The sequence below is a fragment of the Mytilus edulis genome, chromosome 9 (genome assembly GCF_963676685.1).
Source record: "Mytilus edulis chromosome 9, xbMytEdul2.2, whole genome shotgun sequence".
In the NCBI taxonomy this organism is placed as follows: Eukaryota; Metazoa; Mollusca; class Bivalvia; order Mytilida; family Mytilidae; genus Mytilus; species Mytilus edulis.
Window position 1 is genome coordinate 31,137,338 of NC_092352.1, and position 25,382 is coordinate 31,162,719.

General features: G+C 31.2%; 1 protein-coding gene across 10 annotated transcripts in view; it reads left to right on the forward strand.

The window, feature by feature from the left end:
* The window catches only part of LOC139488090 (rab11 family-interacting protein 4A-like), a 44,478-nt gene that overhangs the window by 8,325 nt on the left and 10,771 nt on the right, over positions 1-25,382 (forward strand). For 4 of the 10 annotated variants that reach the window (XM_071273467.1, XM_071273465.1, XM_071273464.1 and 1 more), the window contains exons 4-15: positions 2,798-2,937; positions 4,228-4,296; positions 5,094-5,171; positions 8,757-8,789; positions 9,542-9,626; positions 11,836-11,939; positions 12,263-12,289; positions 14,333-14,423; positions 15,285-15,334; positions 15,606-15,687; positions 16,292-16,408; positions 16,913-17,053. In XM_071273467.1, the coding sequence (XP_071129568.1) occupies positions 2,798-2,937; positions 4,228-4,296; positions 5,094-5,171; positions 8,757-8,789; positions 9,542-9,626; positions 11,836-11,939; positions 12,263-12,289; positions 14,333-14,423; positions 15,285-15,334; positions 15,606-15,687; positions 16,292-16,408; positions 16,913-17,053 (1,017 nt within the window). Of the gene's footprint in view, positions 1-2,797; positions 2,938-4,227; positions 4,297-5,093; positions 5,172-8,221; positions 8,261-8,756; positions 8,790-9,541; positions 9,627-11,835; positions 11,940-12,262; positions 12,290-14,332; positions 14,424-15,284; positions 15,335-15,605; positions 15,688-16,291; positions 16,409-16,912; positions 17,054-25,382 lie in introns of all 10 variants that reach the window. The other 6 variants (XM_071273468.1, XM_071273469.1, XM_071273471.1 and 3 more) reach the window with 3 other exon arrangements.

A 25,382-nucleotide genomic window follows, 5' to 3' on the forward strand; every position in this document is an offset into this window, starting at 1 on the left:
AGAAGTTGACTGTATGCAGTTCAAACCATGATATTTGAATAGTCTGTGGTAAGCTTATCTTAATCTCAAAACAGTTTTATCTGACCTGTAATCTTAATCGCAAACAACAATACACAATTGTCAAATATATGATTGGTTTCATACATATGTCCATGTATATATATGTATGAACAAATATGTGTTTGTCAAATCCTTGTGAAGAAAGGTCATAGAGGTGTACAAATGTAAATAAAATGCAATTCCTTTGAGGATATTTATAAGTCAAACATTGGACTTGGAACAAAAACAAGGTAGATATAAGTATATTTAACTTTATTGTAAGGGATAGTACAATTCTGAACCTAATTGTAAATAAAAAGTATAAAGAACAAAACTATTTTTTTAAGGCCCAGAAAATATTTAACATTAATGTTTCAATAGTTGAAGAATCAGACAATTTCTGACTTTCTGCCAGGGGAACTTAGTTAAGTCTAAATTAACTTATCCTATTGGAAAATACAAATGTTTATTTCATTTATGTAACAAAACTTACCACACCATATTGCAATGATAAAAAATTGTGTTTAGCAATCAGAACTTCTTTCTGTTCCGAGAAATACATGTAGGGGTAACTATGCCAGGAATAAGAATTGTCAATAAACATGCTTTATAAATTTGAGCAAAGTCTATCTAAAATGATTATATATCATAATTGAGAGTTGTTTGATTTCCTCAGGCCAGCATAGAAGTAATGTTCCTTAGATTTACACATACTTTCATCTCATTTTCTTAAGTTGGACATCCACAGTGATCAGTGGACACTAGACAGTCAATGCTGAGTTTTTGAAATCCTTGCTCAAATCAAGTGTACCTACTACCATAATTAAACTCTACTCATTGCAACTTCTACCTGACTTCACTAGGCTAGCAGGTTTCAGTCAAAGTTCATGTTTCTCTGGCAGCCTACTCCTCCAATGAAAATTGGCTATTATGATCTTTCCAAAAGTGATAAAAGAAGCTCCTTTAACTCAATTTGGAGTTGAAATGATATTCTTTCTGTGTTCCCTGTAATATTTGTCTGTTATTACATCGATGAATGTGATTGTAGGTTTTATTTTTTCTCTCTAAGTCTGAGAATTTAACGTCAATTCAGGAGAAATTAAACCCCATTTTTATATTAATATTTATGTTTCGGAGTTGAGTATGACGTCCATTATCACTGAACTAGTATACATTTTTGATTAAGTGTCAGCTTTTGTGGTGTTGTTGTCTCTTTGACACATTCCCCATTTCCATTTTCCATTTTATATATTTATGTTAAAGAAGTTTTGTATTTTACCATAAATATCGAAATGTCAGTTTGACCTTCTTTCATTCAATATTAGATTGCATTACACTATTTTGAACTGTCAGCTTTTGCACAATCATGCAAAATTCTAATAATCTTTTTTTTTCTTGACCTAAATTAGAGCAGACACATATTCAATTACAGAAGAATTTTAAACTTGAATGATTAAAAACTGAATGTTTTACAAGGTTAATTTTCTCGTTATGTTTATATTAGCACCTAATCATGGTGTATATAGGTATTGTTTTCTTATGACTGACATATATAGTATTAATTGACATGTATCTGATACTAAGTATGTCCTAGATTATTAATAAAAGAATCGTATTACTACATGAACTATGATTACAATGTGGTAGGTAAATGTGTATTGGCCGACCATATGAACAAGGCTTACATGTTCAAGCAGAAAATGATTGATGAATTGTTGGTTGTCTTATGTCCAGTGGCAAATATTCATGGAGTTTGTCCTCTGCAAATTGAACAATAAATAAGAAGTCAGTAAAATGCTTTGAAATCTTAAATAAAAAAAAGACAAATTTAAATATTTTTATTCAGGATGTAAACAAACTAATTATCATTTCATGATGTTACACTTAATAAATGCAATTATGAGGTCAAGATAAAAACTTGCAATTTTACAAGTTTTATAACAAATTGCTTTTTTAAGAATATTGTCTTAAATTTTAGAATATTAATCTTTCTTTTTCACCTGGATAAATGAATTGTATATATAGTAATAATATCCGGGACAAATATTTACATTTAACATGCAGGAACAAAAAGTCACATATTTTCAATAGAAACTTCCCACAGTATTATATGTGAAATCAATATAATAAATTAGAATGAAATATTCATGTTAAAAGTTGATAAAAGAAATGTATCCTATGCTAAGAACTATAAAAATGTATGTATCAATTGAAGTGCCTTTACAGGTTCTGAAACTTTAATCATTCAAGATGTATAACATTTACTTTATTAAAAAAATACATAACTGGTCTTGTTCAATGTTGACATTTCAAAGGTATTTAACCTATATGACTTTATACCTGAATTACAAAAGATTTTAATCAAACTATTCTAAAATCAACCATAAATGGACATAAGTGAATTTGAAGGTATCGGAACAATTTATTTTCCCTTTGGCAGTACAAATGTGATTTGGTACATATATTTAATTTAGGACAATAATTACATGTACGTGTAACAAGATAGACTATGTTTTCTCAGGAAAGGTATAATGTTATATGCTGACATCCTAACCTATCATTTGAATCATCAAAAATTCCTCCATACCTCATATTTATTGCAATAAATTTTGTAAGTGAAATATATCAGAAAAATATTATGTTTATACCTACTGTCTACATTTTTGAGGTTATAGAAACACTGTCATAGAAACCAATAAAAAATTTACAAATCGAACTTCATAGAACAGTATAAAAACAATTATCATTAACATTTCAGTGCCAAGAGACGTCAGAAGCCAGTGCTTATACATTCAATGAATATGATACAAACACTGATGAAGACAATGGTGTTCTTATAGATTTATCTACTCCTGACCCTATACGGAGGAATAATAACGTACACAGATCATTTAATGGGTAAGTCTGATTTATCTACTGCTGATCCTATACAGAGGAATAATAACGTACACAGGTCATTTAATGGGTAAGTCCATCTCAGAATTGGTATCGGAGAATAAATGTAATACATAGCTCACTTTATAGGCAGGTCTACCCAAGAACCTGCAATAAGAAATGATTGGTAAAAAAAGAATGATATCATCCATAGCTCAAGAGCAGCCATAATATTTGACATTTATTTGGGGATTTTCATTCTTACAAAGTCTATCTGAATCTGCTCAAACCGCTGCTAGGGACTGTCTTAAACTTGAAGTGAGGTGTGAGTTTTTATGCCCCCAGCTGAGGGAACAATAAGTGTTAACCTTGTCTGTCTTTAAGCCTGTCCATATGTTCCAAAATTCTTGTCCGTTCTCCAACCTTATTGGTCATCAAACAAATGTTTTGAAACTTATGCACAATGCTTATTGTTTATAAAACGCAAATCAAGTTCAAATTTGGGCGGATCACTTCTACAGTTCTCAAGTCTTTTTCTTTTTAACAATACATGTAAGTGAGGTCATTATAATTTATCAATTAAAATTTATCAATTTGTTTTTTGCTCCTTGTTGAAGGCCTCACTGTAACTTTAAGATGAAGAACATCAATAAAAGTGCTCTTTTTGTGCCTTTTGTGTGCTTTTTGTGCTGATTTTGTGCCATGGATGGATACCCCATAACCTTCTTTTTCTGATATGAAGGTATAGCTGTATTTTTGTAGCCCATTTTAAAGTTATCAAATAAACATCATTCCCATACTCTGTATATTAAACAGCCTTTTCTTGAACCTGAACCTACAACAAGAAAAAAAGCATATAAGTCAGCTGTATGTATAGTTTGTACTTTTACTAATGAAAGAGGGGATTATTCAGTACATGAACTGTCAATTTTTAATTTTCATAAAGTAAACGTGTGAGATTTGTCCAAAATTGCAAAGATCAAAGTGAAAAAACCAATAGATCAATGAAAAATGTTGTCAAAAAGCATTTTCATGCTTTAGTGTCACACTTATTGTATGAGATTTGGCACCCCTAGATTATAAATGGGAAAAGATGAAAAAATAGGGGGGACTTGATAAACAATCAAAGATTTGTGATTTCTTTAAATAATAATGTAAAGCAGTTTATAAAAAAACTATTGTTTATTCATAAGATATTTTATATTAATTTTTTTTTTTATACTGGATTATAAGAATTGATTGGATTTTTTATTGAAAATGTGATGGTAAATTGAGAAGAAATTACATAAAATTATATTATTTTTTATTAAACAGTATTCATGACTACACAGATTATGGGGAAGAAGATATAGAATCAGACACCTCTGATCCATGTCATAACAAGTAAGTTGTCTCCCTTTGATGATGGTATTTCAACAGCACTACCAAGTCTATAGGAATAGCTTTGTTTGCAAATAGAGGCATAATAGACCACTTTCAAGTTCTTTGCATTTCTGTCAAAATTTTGATTTTAAGAACATCAATCATCACTACCTTCCAATGTTGAGCAAGTGGTTGAAAAATACAAATGTATGATGCTATATTATTATTATTATTATTCAGCAAATTAAATTCTTATAATTGATTATCTATCCTGCTGTCAAAAGGGAAATAAGATACCTAAGAAACAAGCATTATTTCTAGTTTATCTTGTATAATGACAATCACAGCAAAGCTTGGTGAACTTTCATAGTGCAGGGATACAGGTCATTCCCTCTATCTGGTAGATGATGCCATATAATTGCACATAATTCACAAACTTTTCCATTGAGGTACAATGTACATAACTTGAAAGTGGCCTATTTACAGGTAACTTTTGAAGAGGGGTAATGTGTGTTGTTTTAAAAGAAAAATAGAACAATAGCTAGAGTGTTTTAAGATTGTATACTAACAACTTGTGTGTAAAGTGTTTATCAAATATTTGGGTATGTAAATAATAGTTTTTCAAGGTTCTTCTACATTATTAATAGATGGCTTTGTTGAGCAAGCTCTTGGCATTCAGAACTAACAGTGCTTATATTGTGTTAAAGCACAGTTTTTCCTGTAATCTTTGGTTATGGATTCTTATAGAATTTTGATGTCACAAGTTGTAGCTAATATTTTGTCAAGATTGGTAAATTCACATTATTTACTTTTTACAGGAGTTGTGTAACTTGTGATAAAATTAGAAGTAAAAGGGGTGTGCATTATAGAGAAAAACATAACCGTCGGAGTTCAGGGTACACAATATTTATACATTCAAAGTGGTGATGGCAGTTAAGAGCTTTGCAGAAAGTAACATCAAAATTTATTGTTTAATTATTGAATAAATTTTTCTTGTAAATTCGGAAGTGTCTCTCATTGAGTTAATTCATTGTTTCATTGTGTTTTCAGAGGAACTTGATAAGTTTTAAAATTTGAAATAGATTTTATTGAAATCATTAGTTAGCTGGTATTTGACATGAAAAGTGAAATTTGCAAAGCTCTCTGTGTAGTTGGTATAATTAATTGTTATTGGTTAAATATTTTGTTCTGAAGTCTACAACTTGTGCCACCAACAAATATTGACATGAGGGCAGAGTGTTATATTAACTTTTCTTAGTGTTATTAGAAGTAATGTGTGGCACAAATTAATGTATATAATTTTATTTAGCACATGAACTTTAAAAACTTTTGACCTTATCTTTAAATGTTGTTGAATAGTTTCCTTTTGCAGAAGTTCAGTCCTTCAGAACATAATATTTCAATTTAGTAAAGAAAATGCATGATATTTCTTTGTTTTGTTAGCTATATCTTTTACTAAAATCTTTCATTATTCTCTTTTGTTTTTACTAACTGTTCTGCATGCTTGTTTTATTTACTTGCTTCTCTTGTATTTATTTATACAATTCTTGCATTAACATTGCTTTTGCTTTAGTTGGTAGTATGTTGATTAAAATATTGGAAATTTATTTATTGACCTCTTATCTTAGATTAGGGTCTTTAAGCTTATGTATAAACACCGTGATATTTTCTATTGTTGGGATGCTACCAAATCTCATTGATGTTAACCCACATATCCTTTTGTTCATATACTGGAATGAGTTTTGAGGCGATAAATTATTCTCAGATGAAGAAAACAATTATTTGATTTGCTTTTGAAAACTAGTTTTTGCTCATCCATTAATGGCATATTTAAATTAAATGAAGCAACTTGTATAGATGAATTTGAAACTGTGATTCAAAAGTTGGGTAAAGCTTTAATTTAACTAAAGGATAGCAGGTGTGCTTTCCCAGTAATTACTTAAACAAAACAAGTAATTGGAATGAGTTCTGTAAAACCTAAAAATCAGAATATATGATGGAGCCAGATTATGGTGCCGATTAATTTAAAGCAACTTGTAAATAGCTAGCAAGGTCATTGTCTATAAAAATAATAACTTTCTAAAAGGAGAAAATCCAATCTAATTATAATTAGATCCTTTAATTGCTTCTGTTCTGATTTTTCGTGCATCAAGGTTATTTGATATGCAGCATATAAGAACTGGAGCAATTAAAGGATGTAATTTTAATAAGATTGGAGAAGATCCTGATTGACATTTTGAATGTATTTAGAATTAAGATGTAGAATCACGCATTTTGTAGATACATAAGAAAATTGAAGTGATTATTGTAAGGTTTTGAATTAGAAATCCTCTTACAGTGGAAAATCGCTTCAAATAAGTATTATTTTTGATTAATTCATGTACATATCTGTATATTGATCAACATGACATATGTATATGCCACATACTGGTCGAAAAAAGAAACATTTTATGAATCGGGACTATGAAATTGTGGATAATGGTTACAGGAAATAGTATAATGGTGCCTTCTATGGTGTTTTGCATGTTGTTACAGTTTTCTCTGTGCACACCTTTTGTTTGTTTGCTGTTTATTTTTATGCCCAGGTAAGACCAGGTATATGTCAGGTAAATATTGGATGATTCAGTTATTTGTGCAGCATCTGTTGTATTGATTCGGCTATAACCTAAATAAGTCAGCTTTTATATATCTTTCAGAAATTTTTGTTTATTTGCAAGATTTCTTTGTGTTTTATTACTTCTCAAAATTCCTGACTAGCTTAGTGTGGGTGTCTATCATGACAAAAATGTCATTTTTCATTTAATGATTCGCTTTTAATTTCCTATATTGCCTAATGATTCGCTTTTACTTGATAAAAATTTGAAAATATTTGATATTGTACTAAACATGCTAAATGAAACAAAAAAGAGAGAATAGAAAAATTTGGTCTGTAAATTCTTGAATTATGCTAAAAGTGTCTGTGATACTTAAACATTTCTATCAAAATAAATCTTTTACAATATAATTCTTTATATGAAAAGAAGATGGGGTGTGATTTTCAATGAAACAACTCTTCAGAAGAGACCAAATGACAAAGAAATTAACAACTATAGGTTTGGGTATGTCCTTTGACAATGAGCAAAGTCCAGACCACCTAGTCAGCTATAAAAGGCCCCGAAATGACAAATGATATTTTCACCTTTATTCTTAAAATCTTTAATTTGAGAAGTCCATTAATTCGTTTAGTGTCGCTGTAAGGGATCAAAACTTAGGTTGATTTGAGTTTTTATGAATTTTATGAAAAGATTAGCCTCTGAGTATTTGAGCTTATGAGTTAAGTGTTGTTTTTTTCAAATTTTATATAATCCTACCTTAGAACTGTGTCAACAGACCAAACAGTTATTTAATCAGGAAATATATACTTTATGAATAAAACAATGTGATGTGATGATAAGTTTATAACAATCAGTTTCCTGAAAATATATCCTGTTCAAACTATGATAAATATATGAATATTTTAAGTCAATTTGTCATGAAAATTTAGATAAATTTTAGTAACAATCTTTAAGAAATAAAAATGTACATAGAAAGATATGTTAAATAGGTATCATTCCAGTACTTTCCTGATATAATTTGCCTTTTAAGAGATTCTACTCCCCTAATTATAAAATGTTTTGCATTATAAAAAGCAGTAATGTTCTTTGTATGTGATGTTTTTGAATGATGGACGAATTGAGTGAAAGCATCTACATTCTACAGTTAAAAGGATTTTAAATTTTGAAGGATTAGGCTCGATATGCTTAAACCTTTGAGGGAAAAAAGAAAGTACTGTATTAATATATTTTACACTTTCAGTGTTCTCATGCATGAACAATCATAGTAAAGGGTATATTTTTCTACTGAAAGAGAGGGGCATTGTAAAATTTACAGTGTAAATTAAAATATAATTTGTAACATTTAATTGCAGTGGATTTTATTTTGGAAATTATGGAGAAGTGCAACAAAAGTAAGATCCTTGTTGTAAAACTGTTGTAAAAAGTTGTCCAATGTAAAATACATGAATCTGGAAAAGTAATTGATTGATTGATTGATTGATTGATTGATTGATTGATTGATTGTTACAATACTTATGGGCTATATCTTGACAAGAATAAAATATCTTTATCGTGTACTTATCAAGTGACCTGATGCGAATTAAGTCAACAGCCCTATTCAGCCCATATATTTATTTTACTGTTTTTTTTTATATAGTCATGTTTGTATAACTATGAAAGTAGTTCTGATATTTTGTAACATGCATATAAGTCCATGTTTTATTCGCTCAGTTATTTAAGAATACATAAATCAAATTCTTAAAAACCATTATTGCCACAGGCCAATAATGTTGTAAATGTTTAAAGATTATGTAACTGAATTAACCTTTTCTTTTTGTGATGGATTTCAATGGTGCATATCCTGCTCTATATCAAATTGTATAGTTTTGTCTTTTTCGTCTTTTTCAGTGCACGAAAGTTAACATCCACAGCATATGCTGCGTAAGTTTTATTTTTATGAAAAAATTTGAAAATATGTTCAGTGACTAACAGCAGTTAACGTTGTTTTGTAAAGTAAAAAAAAAAGTGACTCATGATCACTACAACACTGCTTATAAATATCATAACTTTCAAATTTACACTAGCATTATTCTATTATATTTACCTGCTTTTTTTAGTTGCCAGACTTTCTTAAATTAAGACATGTTATTAAAATGGTATATTGGAAAGACCAAATCAGTCAAAAAAATGTACAAACAAAAGTCAGAAGGGAAAATATGATCAATGGTAGTCTAACGGAAGTACCAACCAATACAGATTCCAATTTAGTATTTTCATTACAGGTGTAACATATTTAGATTCTTCAGTTGTGTTTACATTGATACACGTTTTTGATAAATGCAAATAAATTATTTAAATTAATTGCATAGAACTGTATGTTACCTGATAAGATTTTTGTTTACATATCTATAAATAGTATACATTGTTAAGAATTTGAATTCAAGTCAGTTCCCTAAGAAAACAGGGTAAGTTATTTGGTACAAAATTAGCTCTGACAAATCATGCTTAATTTGAAATAACTATGATTCTAATATGGCATAAAAATTGACTTTAAAAACTTGTGTCTTCTCTGGACTGTCTAATAAAGACTTTCTCAAACAAACAATTTTTTTTTTTTACATGGTTTGAGGAATTCATATTTGGTTAGTTTTAATAAAATAATCATATTTTTAAGTATAATACTCTCATTTTAGACAATTACATTCGAAGTCGCGAAGTCCAGCACCAGATGAAGTATTTGATGACATTGATGGAAACTTTCAACATTTAAATGATAGGGTAAGTCTCTAATGATAAACAGAAACTAATAGAGGAAATACATGTTACGATGATGTATATATCCAAAAGTTGTACAGTGAGATGTGGTATGATTACCAAACTCTCCACAAGAGAGCAAATGACACAAAAGTTAACAAAACAATAGGTCAGAGTATGGCATTCAACAATGAGCATAGTCAGTTTTGAAAGGCAGTGAAATGACAAATGTAAAACAAAATAAAACGATTATGACAACAACACCCATCAATTACTGCATGGTAAGAGTTTATTTAGGTCGACATGTTTCGCCAACAAGGGTGGGGTCTTCAGGACAACATTACACATAAAATCAAACAATGAAGTACAAATTTTGCCGTTGTGTGGTTCGCTGAAAGTAACAAAACAATACAGGTTGTTATGAGAACGTTATAGATATAAATAGAAAGTGAAAGTAAAATAAGAATCTAGTATAGTTAAAAGTGAAAGTTAGTCAATAAAGTTATTAACGATGTGGTTAGCTGCTTTTCTTACGCGTCTGTGTAGTTGTTCTCATGGAGGTTTCTAGTGGTAATATTGTAGAAATGATGAAAGTAGATCATAAAATGTCAGTTCATTTCCAAATTGGTCAACACCCCACTGGCCATCCCGTACCAGTTCAACTGGCTTCGCACCGAGGGAGGTACTGCTTCCAATTGCATTGGCTATAGGGTGAAGTGTATGATTGCCGCATTTTGGGGAATTGTAAATCTTGGTAGATTCGTTCATAAAAATTTACTTTGCTAATAAAGTGTCCGTGGATCAAGCTTTTTTTTTATAGATATGTTTTGTAGTTTATGTGGTTCATTTTGTTTCTGGTTCCTTCCTTTTTTCTCTAAGTAAAATTCCTGGTATTCCGAATTATTTTGACTTCGTATACTTATGTATGGTATGTTAATTTTCAGTGATGGACTGCTTCTTATTTGTATGTTTCTGTGGGTGCTTCTGTTTCCAGATATCTCCTTCTTTTTATACCCCCGCTTTAAAAAAGGGGGGGTATACTGTTTTACCTCTGTCTGTCCGTCAGTCCGTCCGTCAGTCCGTCCGTCAGTCCGTCAGTCCGTCCGTCAGTCAGTCCGTCCCATGAAACTTTCGTCACATTTTTCTCAGGAACTACACATCCACCCTTTCTGTAATTTGGTATCAACATTTATATATGTTAGCCATACCGTGTGATGCGTTTTCAGATTCATCACTTGACAACTTCCTGTTTACCGAACACTTGTATGATTTTACACATAATAGCCAAGTTGAAAATTTTCGTCACATTTTTCTCAGGAACTACACATCCACCCTTTCTGTAATTTGGTATCAACATTTATATATGTTAGCCATACCGTGTGATGCGTTTTCAGATTCATCACTTGACAACTTCCTGTTTACCGAACACTTGTATGATTTTACACATGATAGCCAAGTTGAAAATTTTCGTCACATTTTTCTCAGCAACTACAATACAAGGATTTCTGAAATTTGGTTTCAGGATTTATATAAGTCAGCTATACCGTGTGATGCGTTTTCAGATTCATCACTCGACAACTTCCTGTTTACCGAACACTTGTATGATTTTACACATGATAGCCAAGTTGAAAATTTTCGTCACATTTTTCTCAGGAACTACAATACAAGGATTTCTGAAATTTGGTTTCAGGATTTATATAAGTCAGCTATACCGTGTGATGCGTTTTCAGATTCATCACTTGACAACTTCCTGTTTACCGAACACTTGCATATTTTTACACTATTAATATTATCCACTTGCGGCGGGGGTATCATCAGTGAGCAGTAGCTCGCAGTTTCACTTGTTCCACATATTTGGTAATTTTCGGGAACAGATTGAGAATTTTTAAATGGTCGGGTTTTTCGTCCATGATGGGTGGTTGTTGGGTAAAACGCTAGTGTGGCAAAGGTGGATCCTGTCGAATGCAGGGGTTCACAGTAAAAAATGTAAAACAAGAAAACCAATGGTCTAATTTATGTACAAAAAAAAGAATGAAAAATACATCCTTCTATTAAATTCTAATGATAACTGGTAATATTTAAAACAACAATCAAAATGAGTTTCTTTTTTTTCTGTCTACCATGTCTACTGGGGATACATTTAAAAAATGGTATCCTGATTGAAAGGTAAATAAAGGCTGTAAGACTGTTTTCTTTTGTCAACATGTATTTGTCATCATTTATTTGATTACAGGTTCAGTTTCTTGAGAAACAGTTGACAAATTTGTCTGAAGAAAAGAGTAATACTGATGGTGCTCATTATAAACTTAAAGATGAAAATTCTGTGCTCATGGAGAGGTAAATATTCACTTCTTCAGATATGTACTCTAGATTAGCATTACCTAAACCAAAACCATTCATAAATAATATTAATTGATGATAATTTTGTTTCATCAATCTGATCAGTTTTGATTGGACATGTAGAATAATACTTATGTTTGTTTATACAAATTTTACTGCAAAATAGAATAATCTTGTGTAGCATTTCCAATATTCCCAAAATTCCAATGTCTCATAGCTGTATGATATACAAATATTCCATTCAAATGTTTTTAAAATAGAATGTTAAGAAACACGAAATGACTTGAGAATTTATTAATTAATTAAATGATAACTAACAGGGCAGCATTTAGAAAGCTGAATACAAGGTAACCTGAATGTAACATCTCTTGTCTAACATGTATGTCTCTATATACATGCTCAGCTTTGTGTATCCCACTCTATCGGGGAAAGGTTGAATGCTTTTGTGAAAGGTAGTTTAGAATGGGGAGCTGGTATTCTTAATGAAGCACCTATCCAGTTAATCAAGTGTTTATTAAGGTTATAGTTTTTGACAATATATATCAATTTACTCCATATGGTCCAACCTTAAGCAACCAATAATCAATCAATTTATAATGGAAGGATCAGACCTCCTTTTTTCTTGGGACAAAAAAATCAATCCTGGTATTACTGATTACTTTGGATAATAAGTATAAATGGATAAACCACAATCATCAAACTACTGGCACTAGTGGCCTAAACAGAGAGAGTTACATGGGTGAAAACGCTCTTATCCCGTCTTCATTTCTAGGGCTCTTCTCTACTTCTGTGTGAAAAATTGTCAGAGATATTAATATATAATCTGAAAAATTTATCTCTAGCATTTTAAAACTTTGCAGAACGCCCTTGAAACAGTGACCTATCAAGTTGCTTTCATCTTATTTTCAAACTGTTTAAAATCTCCAACAATCTTATACAATTTCTACTTGATTTTCTGTAATAACCTATTATGTTCTAGGCATGTGAACAAACACTTGTCTAATATGTAAGTTTATACTATTATACGTTTAGCATAATGTGATGGGTAGTATACCTTTGTCTGATGTATATTTTGTCACATTTTGTTTTCTCTAGTATTGTTGACAGGTAAGGCATGCACATAATATTATAGTGGTTGTTGGTAGTAAAACATAGTGGCTTATTATTTAATTACATGTATTATTTTGCATTTATATTGTGGTCTTTCAGATTTTATTTATTTATTTTGTTAGACAATTTCATTGAGTGTGTAGCTAAAGGTAATATCTTTGGTTAGCTTGCTTGTTAGCTGAACCATGAAGTCATTATTAGGTCAGGTATACTACCCTCCTTTTGAAGTAGCCTAGTCCAACAGACAGATAGATTGAATATCTGTCGACTGGTCTACTCCTATAGGAGAGTAGTTAACTAACCTAATAATGACTTTACAGTTCGACTAACAAGCAAGCTAACCATAGATATTACCTTTGTCTACATACTAAATGAAATCGGCTGTAATCTGTTTACTTGATCCTGTTGTGTTGGATATTTGTAATTCCTGTCTATACCCAGTCAATTGTTTAGATTACACAAAAAATATATTTTAAAAAAGATTTTTCAAAACTTTTTTTATTCCTTATATGTACAATTTTATTACTTTTTATTTTTGCTTATTTTTACCTTTGAATAAGAGAAACATGTATACATGTAGTTAGGAACAGCATGCTTCTTTGTTAAGTTTGTATTTCTATGCTTTGAGGTATGTTGTGCTGTTTTCTTTCTTTAGTAAATTGCATGAAGGCTTTAATAAATTTTATTTATGCCATTTTTTTAATCTTAAGAATGAAGCTAGGCTTTTCTTCTCTTTTTTATACATATTTTTGACTATATTTCTAGCTAAATCTTTAAAATGCTTATTAACTGGCTGTTATTATTCTTTTACATTTCTTTGCTTATATCAGTATTTTAATGTTTTGAAATATTAATGTTGTAAAAAAAGACAATTATCTCCATTAAAAATTCATAAAAGATAAAGATTTCCTGATATCTGATCTCATTATAAAAAAACATATGTACATACTCAATTATATATCAATAATGAGAAGAAGTATTCACACATCTGTTAATAGGTCTTACTCAGAAAATTCTACTCAATATAACTGGTACTTCTCACTAGAAAGTCAATCATAATAGACCTTGATTAAGTGATTGTTTTAATGTTAATACATTAGTATGGTCCATATTGATATTAACCCTCATGACAACAATTCCAATATGATACAGCTAGCTTATCAATTTAGGAGAATTTCAAGGTTTTTCTCTTTTTCAAATATTGAAAATTCAATTATAAGAACAGGTGCTTTTAACATATGTCTTCCACTTTACAATTATCTTTTTCTTATTTATTGCAGAATCCACATGTTAGAGGAACAGGTTAAAGATGTAGAGGTGAAGTCTGATGAAAGAGTTTCAGATGAACAAAAAAAATACAAAGACATACTGGTAAGGAACATGCAATAACTGATAAATAAAATTCAGATTCACATAACATAAGAAATAGAAAACATCAACTTTAATTTAAAATCATTAGCTATGTTGCATACTTGCATACTACATCATTTTTTACCTCTTAATTTTTTTCTCTCAAATAAAACAATTAGAAAATTTGTTTAAAAGGAAATTCACAATTTTTCTTTTTCCCTTGAAATTTTAATTAATGCCAGTCAGCGTGAAAGGTGAAAAACAACAGAAAATCAGTTTTTTTAAGTTAGAAAATGTACTATTGTTTTATATTTAATATCAAAACGTTTTTTTTTATTATTTCTTTTTTGTTAAGATCAAATGTATTTACCAACCGTTGCTCTGTTTTTGCATCAAATTATGTATAATTAAAAGATACCAACTGAAAATACTTTGTAATATAATTATGATATAAACAATGAATTAGATATTTAAAAGATAAGACAATAAAAATTATTATCTTGATTTACTAATCTTCCATTACCATTTTGAAGCACAAAACTGTGAAACGATTATTGGGAGGTTAATGACACTAGAGTATTAGTTGATAATATAATATATTAACACAAATATTTCCTTTGAGGAAATAAATTCTGGTTTCACTTCATAAATCTAAACAATTGGTATGATGACATGCAAATCCATCTATTGTTGTTTGTACAATAATCAGCTTTATTTCATCTGGAAAACATTGACAGTCAGGTAATTTCCTCATCAGCATTAGACTTCACACACTATCAATCATATAGTAAAATTTACCTGTCCAATCAATAAAATCAATTATCTCACCTGAGTACTGCACCTTGCTGGTAGATCATTAATGGAATTCTGTTTATTTTGTAGTCTCGTCAAGAAAGGGAAAAGTCAGAACAAATGGAATACTTCACACAGAGGTTAGTTCTTATTTTTACCGAAAAAAGTAATGGTGCACTATCTACCTTGCAGGAAATATCATGTATTGTCTCCCTTTGAAATGTATTAAGAAGGAAATAGTTGAAGAATATTTATAATTATGTACTATGAAATCTATATGAAATAATTTAAATGTTTCCTCTCATTCAAAACATTTAGGATTCAACATATTTGCAATCAGGTATTCTCCATTTATTTAACCTAATTCACGCACTATCAATCATGTACAAATATAAATTATATAAATTACAGGCTGCAGAATTTAGAAAAAGAAAATGAGCTGCTGAAAATGGAAAATCCCAGACTAAGAGGTGAAATAGATAGATTAAAAATAGTAAGTGATTGTTACTACAGACAAATAGGATACTAATTCTAATTGGAAATTATGGGGGAGGGGGGGCAATATATGTAAAATGCTTTCAGTACAGCTATAAGACTTGCAAGGTGTGTTACGGTTGATTACATTAATGGAGGAATACATTTGAAATGAAAGCAAGACCATTAAATAATTTGAATTTATCCCCTACGTTATATGACGACTGTTAATTGGTTGGCTTGTTTGTCACACATGACATCACCAGCCCTTTTCGAAATATTGATGACTGTTTAACATCCAGTGGCTCTTTCTGTATAACAACAGAGTAGATGGAGTCTAAAATTAATTTGAAACCAAAAAACTATGTATCTAATATGTCACAATTCATTTTAAATAAAATGTATGTAACTTCATAGCCCTGTTTATTTTATATTTTGAACCATTGGAACATGATGGAAAAAAAAAAGATCTAAGGTATGACAGACAAGGTAATCTCTTTGAACACCAAACTCCAGTTTATCCTTCGTTTGTTATTTTCAAGAAAATGTTTGTCAAATGAAAAACAAAATTAAAATCACCCAAACAAAAACTATAAATTCATGGTTTATTTTTATATTCACAGGAAAAATTAGAATTAGAAGATAAAATAACAGAAATACAAGTAGAATATAGCTCTGTTATGAATGAGAATTCTGATCTAAAATTAAAGTTTGATAGAGAACGAGAAACTACTGGACAGGTAATGTATGATTAGTTGTAAAGAGAATTTGTTATAATTAAAAAACTGAAGTTAAATATATAAATAAGAATGTTTTTATTTGATCATGTTCAAGTTTTTTAAAAGGATAGTTAGAAGTCACAACAACCTTAAACTAAATACACACGTCCTTGAAGGAGTGATCTGTTTAAGTATATGCCAAATTTAGATTTTGTCCCAAGATTTGATGGCTCACTGAACATGGAAATGGAAAAGTGTGGTGAAAATTTGTTCAGAAGATGTTATCAGTGAAATGGACTGAACCAGAATTTGTTGCATTACTGTAGTAAGCTTCATTTTGTAAACTCAACAGACAATGATATGTAAAGAAGAAAGTATAATGCAAGAAATAAGCTTTACAAAGTCAAAATTTGCAAATAAGACCACTATTTGAATACTTATTTATGGTTTATGGAATTAAATTATTTGTGTGATTTTTTTCAAATCACAAAGAATACTTCCATGTATAGATTTTTCTTCTTACAGCTTTTGGATGAATTAGGGAAAGAATTGGGAGAATTACGGCAGTATAAAATAGAAGCAGAAGTAAGACCTAGGCGAGACAGTCAAATACAAGTTCAAGGTCGATATCAAACTCTTCAGACGGAGATACACAGATTAAAAGAGGTTGGTTATAAAAAGTTGTATAGGACATAATGCTTGGCTTTTGACAGTTACTGATACCTAGTGTGAAGCTGCAATAAAAGGGATTTCAAATTATTTATCATACTGTTTAGCTATACATAGATATTATATCAACATTTTTGCTGTCTAGCTCTACATAGATATAATATCAATTTTTTTTATCTCTTCAACTTTTTAGCAGATATATGTGTTTCAAAAAAATAACTCAAAAAGAAAGAAAAAATGTGAATTTATTAATGATCTATTGATGTTTTTTTATTTCAATTTAAACACAACTAGCCATGTCTATCATGCTGTTCACTATGATTTTTGATTTTTAGACCAAAAACTCTCTGCACTTGTTACAGTCTATGGAAGAAGCGAATCAATAAAAACTTTTCTTATATCAACGAGCGATATTGTCTTACATCAACGAGTTGCATTGTGGGAAATTTCAGACGAATGTTAGCATTTGTACGAAGAAAGGCAGATTTCTCGGTATAAAGTAATGACTCTTTTCTTAAAACAGGGTGACATTTCGACACGACAGAAGTCTGCTGTATAATTTCCAGGAATTATTTTATGTAATAACAAGCAAGGTGTATTTAAACGAGAAAATTGAATTGTTGAATAAATGAAACATAAATGCACAATTTATTATTTGTAGATGTACACATTCAATAAATATCATGTAGCAAATTCAGTGGAATGCAATTGAGATGAATTCAATTGTTTGCTAAGCCAAAATCACCTATAAGTCAAAGATACTGCTATATTTTATTATATCAATGCGATGTTTGTCTTATATCATAGCGATGCTTTTTAAATATCAAAAAATTATGAATGCGATACTTTTCTAATATAACTGCTATAGTTTTCTAATATAAAATGAATACGATGACACGTCATAATGCATGTCAAGAAAGCCGCAAACATAATTCACAAACTTAGTTCATGACGACAGACCGGCTTAATGTTTGAGGATCAATAACACTTGATAGTTGAAAGTGTTAACAACCTGTTCAGTCTATTGTTTTCAGTCACATGGTTTAACCGACTAATTCTTTTTGAAGTGATGATGCAATGGCGGAATTTAAATGCGGTTGTAAATAGTCTACCGACCTATAAGATTCTAATATAGGTCCAGTGGTGGATCTAGAGGGGGGGGGGGGGTCCGGGGGTTGGAAACCCCTGTTTTTTGGCCGATATTGTTGGACCCCCCTTTATCCTGGGTTTGGAACCCCCCTTTTGAAAACGGCTGGATCCAACCTTGAGGTCACACTGCTATAGCCTATCCACATGGGTAATCTCGAAATAGCAAACAAATATCATTACTTAAGGTGGCTCGGCCCTTTACCAATGCGCATATTTTAACGCATGTTTCTTACGACGAGTGCCTTGGAAACGGTCGCTTTAAGGGGTCTTCTCAAAAATAGCTTTGACGACCTTGGAACGCGGGCGTGTATGAAAGCACCCTTGACGATGTAAACAAGTGAGGCTAAACGTTCTTCAAAACAGGAAATACGAACGGTCAGAAATTCACAGTGCTTTCTTCATTTTTCGCATAAAAGTTTAAAAGGAGAAAAATATACATGATTTAAGCATAACATTAAAAAAAAGAATACATAAATACTGACAAAGTCACATGTATGACGTCGACGGTATTTGGTGCCGCTTCGCTCCCAAAACGCATTCTCATCTTACACGGTCGCCTCTTCGGTCCGTTCGTACCATATTTTGAATTCACTTAAATACCAGTTGAATTAAATGATGTCGTGGATATTTAGGTCTTTCCACTTTTCCGTGGAAAGACCTATTGGTTTTCTTCTGATTATTATTATTATTATTTTTTTTCTTCCGCCAACTTTTTGATCCTTCGCAATTTTTTTGTTTCGCAAGATGTCGCTTAGATATATGGTATATGATATCGAACAATTAATATGCTTTTGAAACTGACACCGCGTAACCAAAATCTTATCCATGTAAGAGTTATCTCCCCGAACACTGTTTTTCTTGTTATCGCCTAATATTCGCAACCATATAAGAAACCGACAAATTTATTTTACCAAATTGCTCGTTATATCCTCAGGATGATTTGATTTACTTTGACCGAAGCTATCCGGAGACTCCATATCAGAGTTATTTCCCCTTTTATATTTGATATAAGTGATATGCATTTTTAACTGGAAAACCATAAGTGTTAGAGACCTAGGGTCTTTTGATTTGAGGTCCTTGGTCCAAAAAAATGAAAATGAGGTCAGGGTCAAAGGTCAAGGTCATGATTAATTTTTTGATTTTGGCTTGTTATCTGTTATTTTCAGAAATCTTATAAGATATCGACAAAATATTTTCACATAATTGTTAGTCGCGACATTTAGTTACACATAAATTTTAGTCGAAAGGGTACGTAAACATTTGTTGCTAGTTTTTCCCCCTTTTATATCTAATATCAGTCGTATGGTAATATAACTCATTAACAATATAAAGTAAAGACCTAGAGTCTTTTGATTTGATGTCCTTGGTTCATGACCTTGAAATTGAGCTCAAGGTCATATGTTAATTTAACGTTCTAGATTTTGACCTTTGCTTTTACCTCATATGTATTCATGTTAAAGCTATTAGACTTTTTGCATAAGGTTGCAAGCAGTATGACCTTGAAAAAGCTAACCGGAAGTGACCTTTTGTAAACCGGAAGTAACTAATTTTTGTAACAAATTATTGTAACAGTATGTAAAACCTGATATTTTTGGAATCAGCGTACAATAAGTTGTCATTTGACGCTGAAATTGACATTTAAAACCAAATTTTAATATTTTCATATAAAAAAAATCATTACTGGTGGAAAGACCATCAATGGTTCTCTGAACAATTGGTTTTTAATTATTTTTGAAAATGTTTTGCCAATGACGCAATGATTAACTGTAAACAAATGATAACGATGTAAACAACTTCATGTCATCGTACAGCTTTCAAAAACAGGTAAACTTGTGACCCGTATCAGAGACATATATGTGTATATAATTATGTCTCTGCCCGTATAGTATGGTTTAAAACATCGGGGCGGGTTTGTTATCATGATATAATCCGTTTGGCGTTTTCTAACAGTTTGTTTCTGTCATAAATATATTTAAAACTTGAAATATCTTTATTTCCAAGTATTTTTAGGAGTTTATTCCCGAGTATGCGATATATTTTTCCACTGCAAAATTTTGATAATTATAGTAATACCAAAAAAAATTGGAAAATGCCAATTTTCTAACAGACTTTATACTTATCATTTTCATTTAAAGATATGTTTACCTGCACGAAAATCATCTGATAATTTTTCTCGTATCACAATTCAATGATTTCCGGAACACTAGACTTAGTCCTATAATCTAAGACATCGGGACCAATGTTTTCTATTTTTATGATACTTTTCTATTACTTATTTTATGAATTGTTATTTTGTTGATTTGCAATTTTCTGTTGTATCTATCAATATGTCAACCGAGTTCATATTAAAAAAAAAAGAAATATCAGCATTAAAACTAAAATAATTGAATCAGAGCACTGAATGTTATTAAAATAGACTAATAGATCCAGCAACGATCAATCGGGCGGAACCAGCCATTTTAAAAGGAGGTTCCTAACCCAGGACAAAAAGGGGGTGTTCCAACTATATTTCCCCATTCAAAGGCATTGATCGTCCAAAAAAGGGGGGAACCCGGAACAACCCCCCCCCCCCCCCCCCCCTGGATCCATCACTGTCAAAAGTAACCGGGACTGGCCTAGTATTCCGACCTTATATATCGGTCTATGATATAATTCCTAAATACTGCATGCTTTGCGGAGAACCGCAAATTATTTGGTTTCACCATGTCGGGATTTTGCTAGGACATACACCCGCAGCGTGCCGGGCAGTCTCAAACACTACTAAAGACTTTATATATAAAAAAAATCTATACTACTACTAGGTTCAGGAAAAGTTGGGATTGTAATTTAAAAGCTACGCCCTGAAGAACGCTATATTAGCCGGTGATGTTGGCAAACTTTAACTTTAATCTTAATTTTTGAAATGCTTTTTTAAAAGGTAAGCTAATAAGGAAAGTTTTTGATTAAAACAAATGATCACAAATATAGTTGAGTGATGTCAATGCGGCAAAAAAATTGTGAATGACAATTTTGTTTGTTAACACCGATTTGATCTTACCGTGGCAAAGAAATGCATAAATAATCATCGATCTATGCGTGATGATAAAAGGAGATAATGTTTTTTTTATTTATAATATTGAATTTTAAATATGAACTTTGGTGGATAGTTGTTTCATTGGCAATCATACCACATCTGCTTATTTTCATATCGTATGGAATTAACATAGAAATATGACTAATCTGACAGATGACCCCTTGAATATACAGGGTGTTCAAACAGCTGGATGTATACATACGAAGCCTCGTAGGGTAAAAAGGGGGAATTTCGCCTACACTTGCACCAAGCGTAATTGTCCATTCATTTTTTTTTTTATGGCAGTCCATATATCTAGCTCCCGTCTTACTTTGCACAACTTTCATAATTGATACTTATCTGCATGTTCATATCCGTATTATGCTTGAAATACTTGCCAGTGATCATTCAGTATGCACAACTTTAATTTTCATTATGTGCAGTCATATAAAAAAAACGTAATTTCTGGGACTTTTATTTGTTTGACTATGTGGTATATCAGTTTATAGTAATTGTTGAAGTCCGTACGGGTACATAATTGTTATCTTCTATGTAAATTGGTCTCTGGTGAAGAGTTGCCTCATAAACAATGACACCCCATCTTCCTATTTTTATACCCTACGCAAGGAAGTGGCGCAGGGTATAACATTTTTGACCCGTCCGTCCGTCCATCAGCCAGTCTATCAGTCCTGTTTCTTGTCATCACAACTCCTCTCAAACCGCCCAACAAAATTTCAGGAAACCTTTTTAGATAATAAGGACATACTATGCAGATGTGCATATCGACAGGAAATTATGATTCAAACTTTTTCTAGGAGTTATGCCCCTTTGAACTTATTTGCTTCAATATACTACTGCAAGTTTGTCATCGCATCTCCTCTCAAACCGCACAATAGAATTTTATGAAACCTTTTTAGATAAGGACATACTATTTAGATATACATATTTTTTTTCTAGGAGTTATGCCCCTTTGAACCTATTTGCTTCAATATACTACTGCAACAGTTTGTCACTGCATCTCCTCTCAAACCGCACAACAGAATTTCATAAAACCTTTTTAGATAATAAGGACATACCATGTAGATGTGCATATCGACAGGAAATTACGAATTATTTTTCTAGGAGTTATACCCCTTTGAACTTATTTGCTGCAGTATACTACTGCAAACAGCTTGTCATCGAAACTCCTCTGAAACCACACAACAGAATTTCATGAAACTTTGTAGATAATAAGGACATACTATGTAGATGTGCATATCGACAGGAAATTATCGTGATTTAATTTTTTTTTTCTTCGTTATTTTATTTCTCTAGTGGCAATTGTAGGGACTGACTGCCAAAGCGGGGCTGGCTTTAGTTATTTACAATATAATCCACCAATGAGCCCTCACCCTATGTCGGACTCTGTAACAATCATCCCATCAACCAAATATTTTGAAACATATTTAGAATTCAAGAAACAGACAAGTCCATGAAAATGAGGTTAAGTTCAGATAAACCCTGCAAGACAGACATATTTGTTATTCATTTATTATTTTGTACATAAATCACCCATTAGTTTTCTCATTTTAAATGTTTTAAATTGTTCATTTGTCATTTCTTTCGAGACCTTTAAAACCAACTATGCAGAATATGTTTTACTCATTGTTGAAGTCCATATGGTGACCTACAGGTATAGTTATTTCTGTGTTATTTGGTCTCTTGTGTCTCATTTACAATCATATCACATCCTCTCATTTGATATTTTAATTTGTGATAAGACATTTAATAATCATTTTATACACCAAATATACATGAAGATGACCTATTGATTACACAATATTGACTACTACATGTACCTATTAGTATTTATTATTTTTGAGTATATGTCCGACATGCTGACGATGGACAGTCAATGGTATACCATAATATGTCATGAAAACTGGTGTTAAATCAAAGCCTTAAAGGCTGTAAAAGCAATTGCTGTCATGTTAATGTTTGGGGACTTTTATTTTTCATCCACATATATATAATAATTAAACCTGACATGAGTGTTGTCTAGTTAGAAGTAAGAAGGTTTTAACTTTATATAAATAAAAGACTTTAGCAGAAAGTCATTTTTAATATGTTTTATATTTCACAAGGAGACAACACGTTTACCAGGCTAAAGTTGGGGTCAAATATACATGTGCTGAAACATATAACTCAAAAAGAAATCATCATGGATTATCCCCTGGTAGTGTTTGTAACTGGGCAATAATTTCCTTTATTGATTTAATTTTAACAATTTTCATTATTAATTTATATTTAACCATTAACACAAATGATTAAGTTAAAACATTTCAACTTTCCAGACGCAAATGTTAAAAAACGGGAAAGAAATAAAATATCTTACAAGACATAAACATGTAAAGAATAAATATATATTTCAGCTTAATAGAAATATTTTCATAATGGTACTTTGTCATCATTTTTAAAACTAAGTTCCAAACATTATTGCTCAGTTGATATACATGTATGTCCTTCTGATGCGGTACGAGCACAGGCACTTGTTTCTTTCCAAAATAGTTTTATATGGATAGCCGACCTTCCTATGGATAGAAACAAGTGCATGTGGGTACGAGATAACTACAATTCTCATGCAATCCCGAAAAGGGGGGGGGGGGGGGGGTCATCACAGACAAACATGACATTAAATCGTTATCACTGATGTATTGTTTAGGGCCAGTTGAAGGACGCCTCCGGGTGCGGGAATTTTTCGCTGCATTGAAAACCTGTTGGTGACCTTCTGCTGTTGTATGTTTTTCTATGGTCGGGTTGTTGTCTCTTTGACACATTCCCCATTTCCATTCTCAATTTTATTATACGAACAAGTACAAACAGCTCTACGTTGCTTTGACATTTATCAATTTTCAGGAAACATTGCGAAAAATGATCTTCAATATTTCGAAAACATGTGAAATAGAATTGCTAACACGGTGGACCGTCGAGTGTCAACAAACGTAGTAGACTTCAGTGTTCACTGTAAAGACGAGGATAATGGTTCATCTGACATTTGTTATGCATTCCCAGTTTTGATCATGATATTTAAAAAGACGTACTTTTTTTCAATCTATGTAACTAGAAAATTCCAAATTGAAATATCTCTTCATCTGGACCGACTTGGCATCGGGTCCATTTCATTAGTAAGGTGATCGATAAATATTACGGAGTTTGACAGAAAAGGAAAACGAACTTATTGTTATGTGTTTTCAACAAGGGTTTCGTTCCGCTAAATTATTTGCGCAAACAAAGTTTGTCTATTTTTAGATTACAGGTAATCATTTGACACTACGCATTAACCTGTGTAGTGATTTTGATTTTTACGATAAATGTATGAATGAACGATAATTTTATGAATGAACAAGAGCACCTGACCTCTTAAAGAAACACAAATTAAACATATAAAACCGTATTTAATAGGAGATAATTCAGTTAAATTTTCAATACTAAATCAACAACTGAAATGAATCCATATTTTGTTGAAACATCGTACGAACGGCGGAAAACGGAATCGCAGTTATAAAAATGTACTTTTTTTTCACTCGGACTTCTATGTTATTTGATAGTCAAACGGTTGACCCTTTAAATACAAAAATACATCTACAAAAACATATTCTGAAACTTCTTAAATCCACTAACGTTTTTTTAAAGTTTCAAGCTATGTATTGCATTAGAAAACATACATAGGTGTTAAAGAATGACAGACCAGGAGCCTGTTTAACAAAATACTATGGCTTGATATGGGCGGAGTCTCTGATCTGGGTCACAAAGATGGCCATACGCGATAGCATAAAAGCAATTGCTTTAAAAAAACGCTCAACTAAATCAAATTTTTGAAACGTGATTGATTTTATTCCTCTAATATCTATGAGATCAAATTTATAAAACATCTATTAATATAATTAATTTCAATGTACTAGTATACATGTAAGAATTGTTGCCATTTATACATCATGTACATGAACAATCATTAGCTGATCAGTTCTATATTTTCTTTATTTTTATTCTCCTTCACTGTTTTATTTATAAGAGTAGACTCATATATATGATCTGTATTCATCATTGGGACAGGTAGCTATATATATAGGTGAAGTAGGTCCTTTT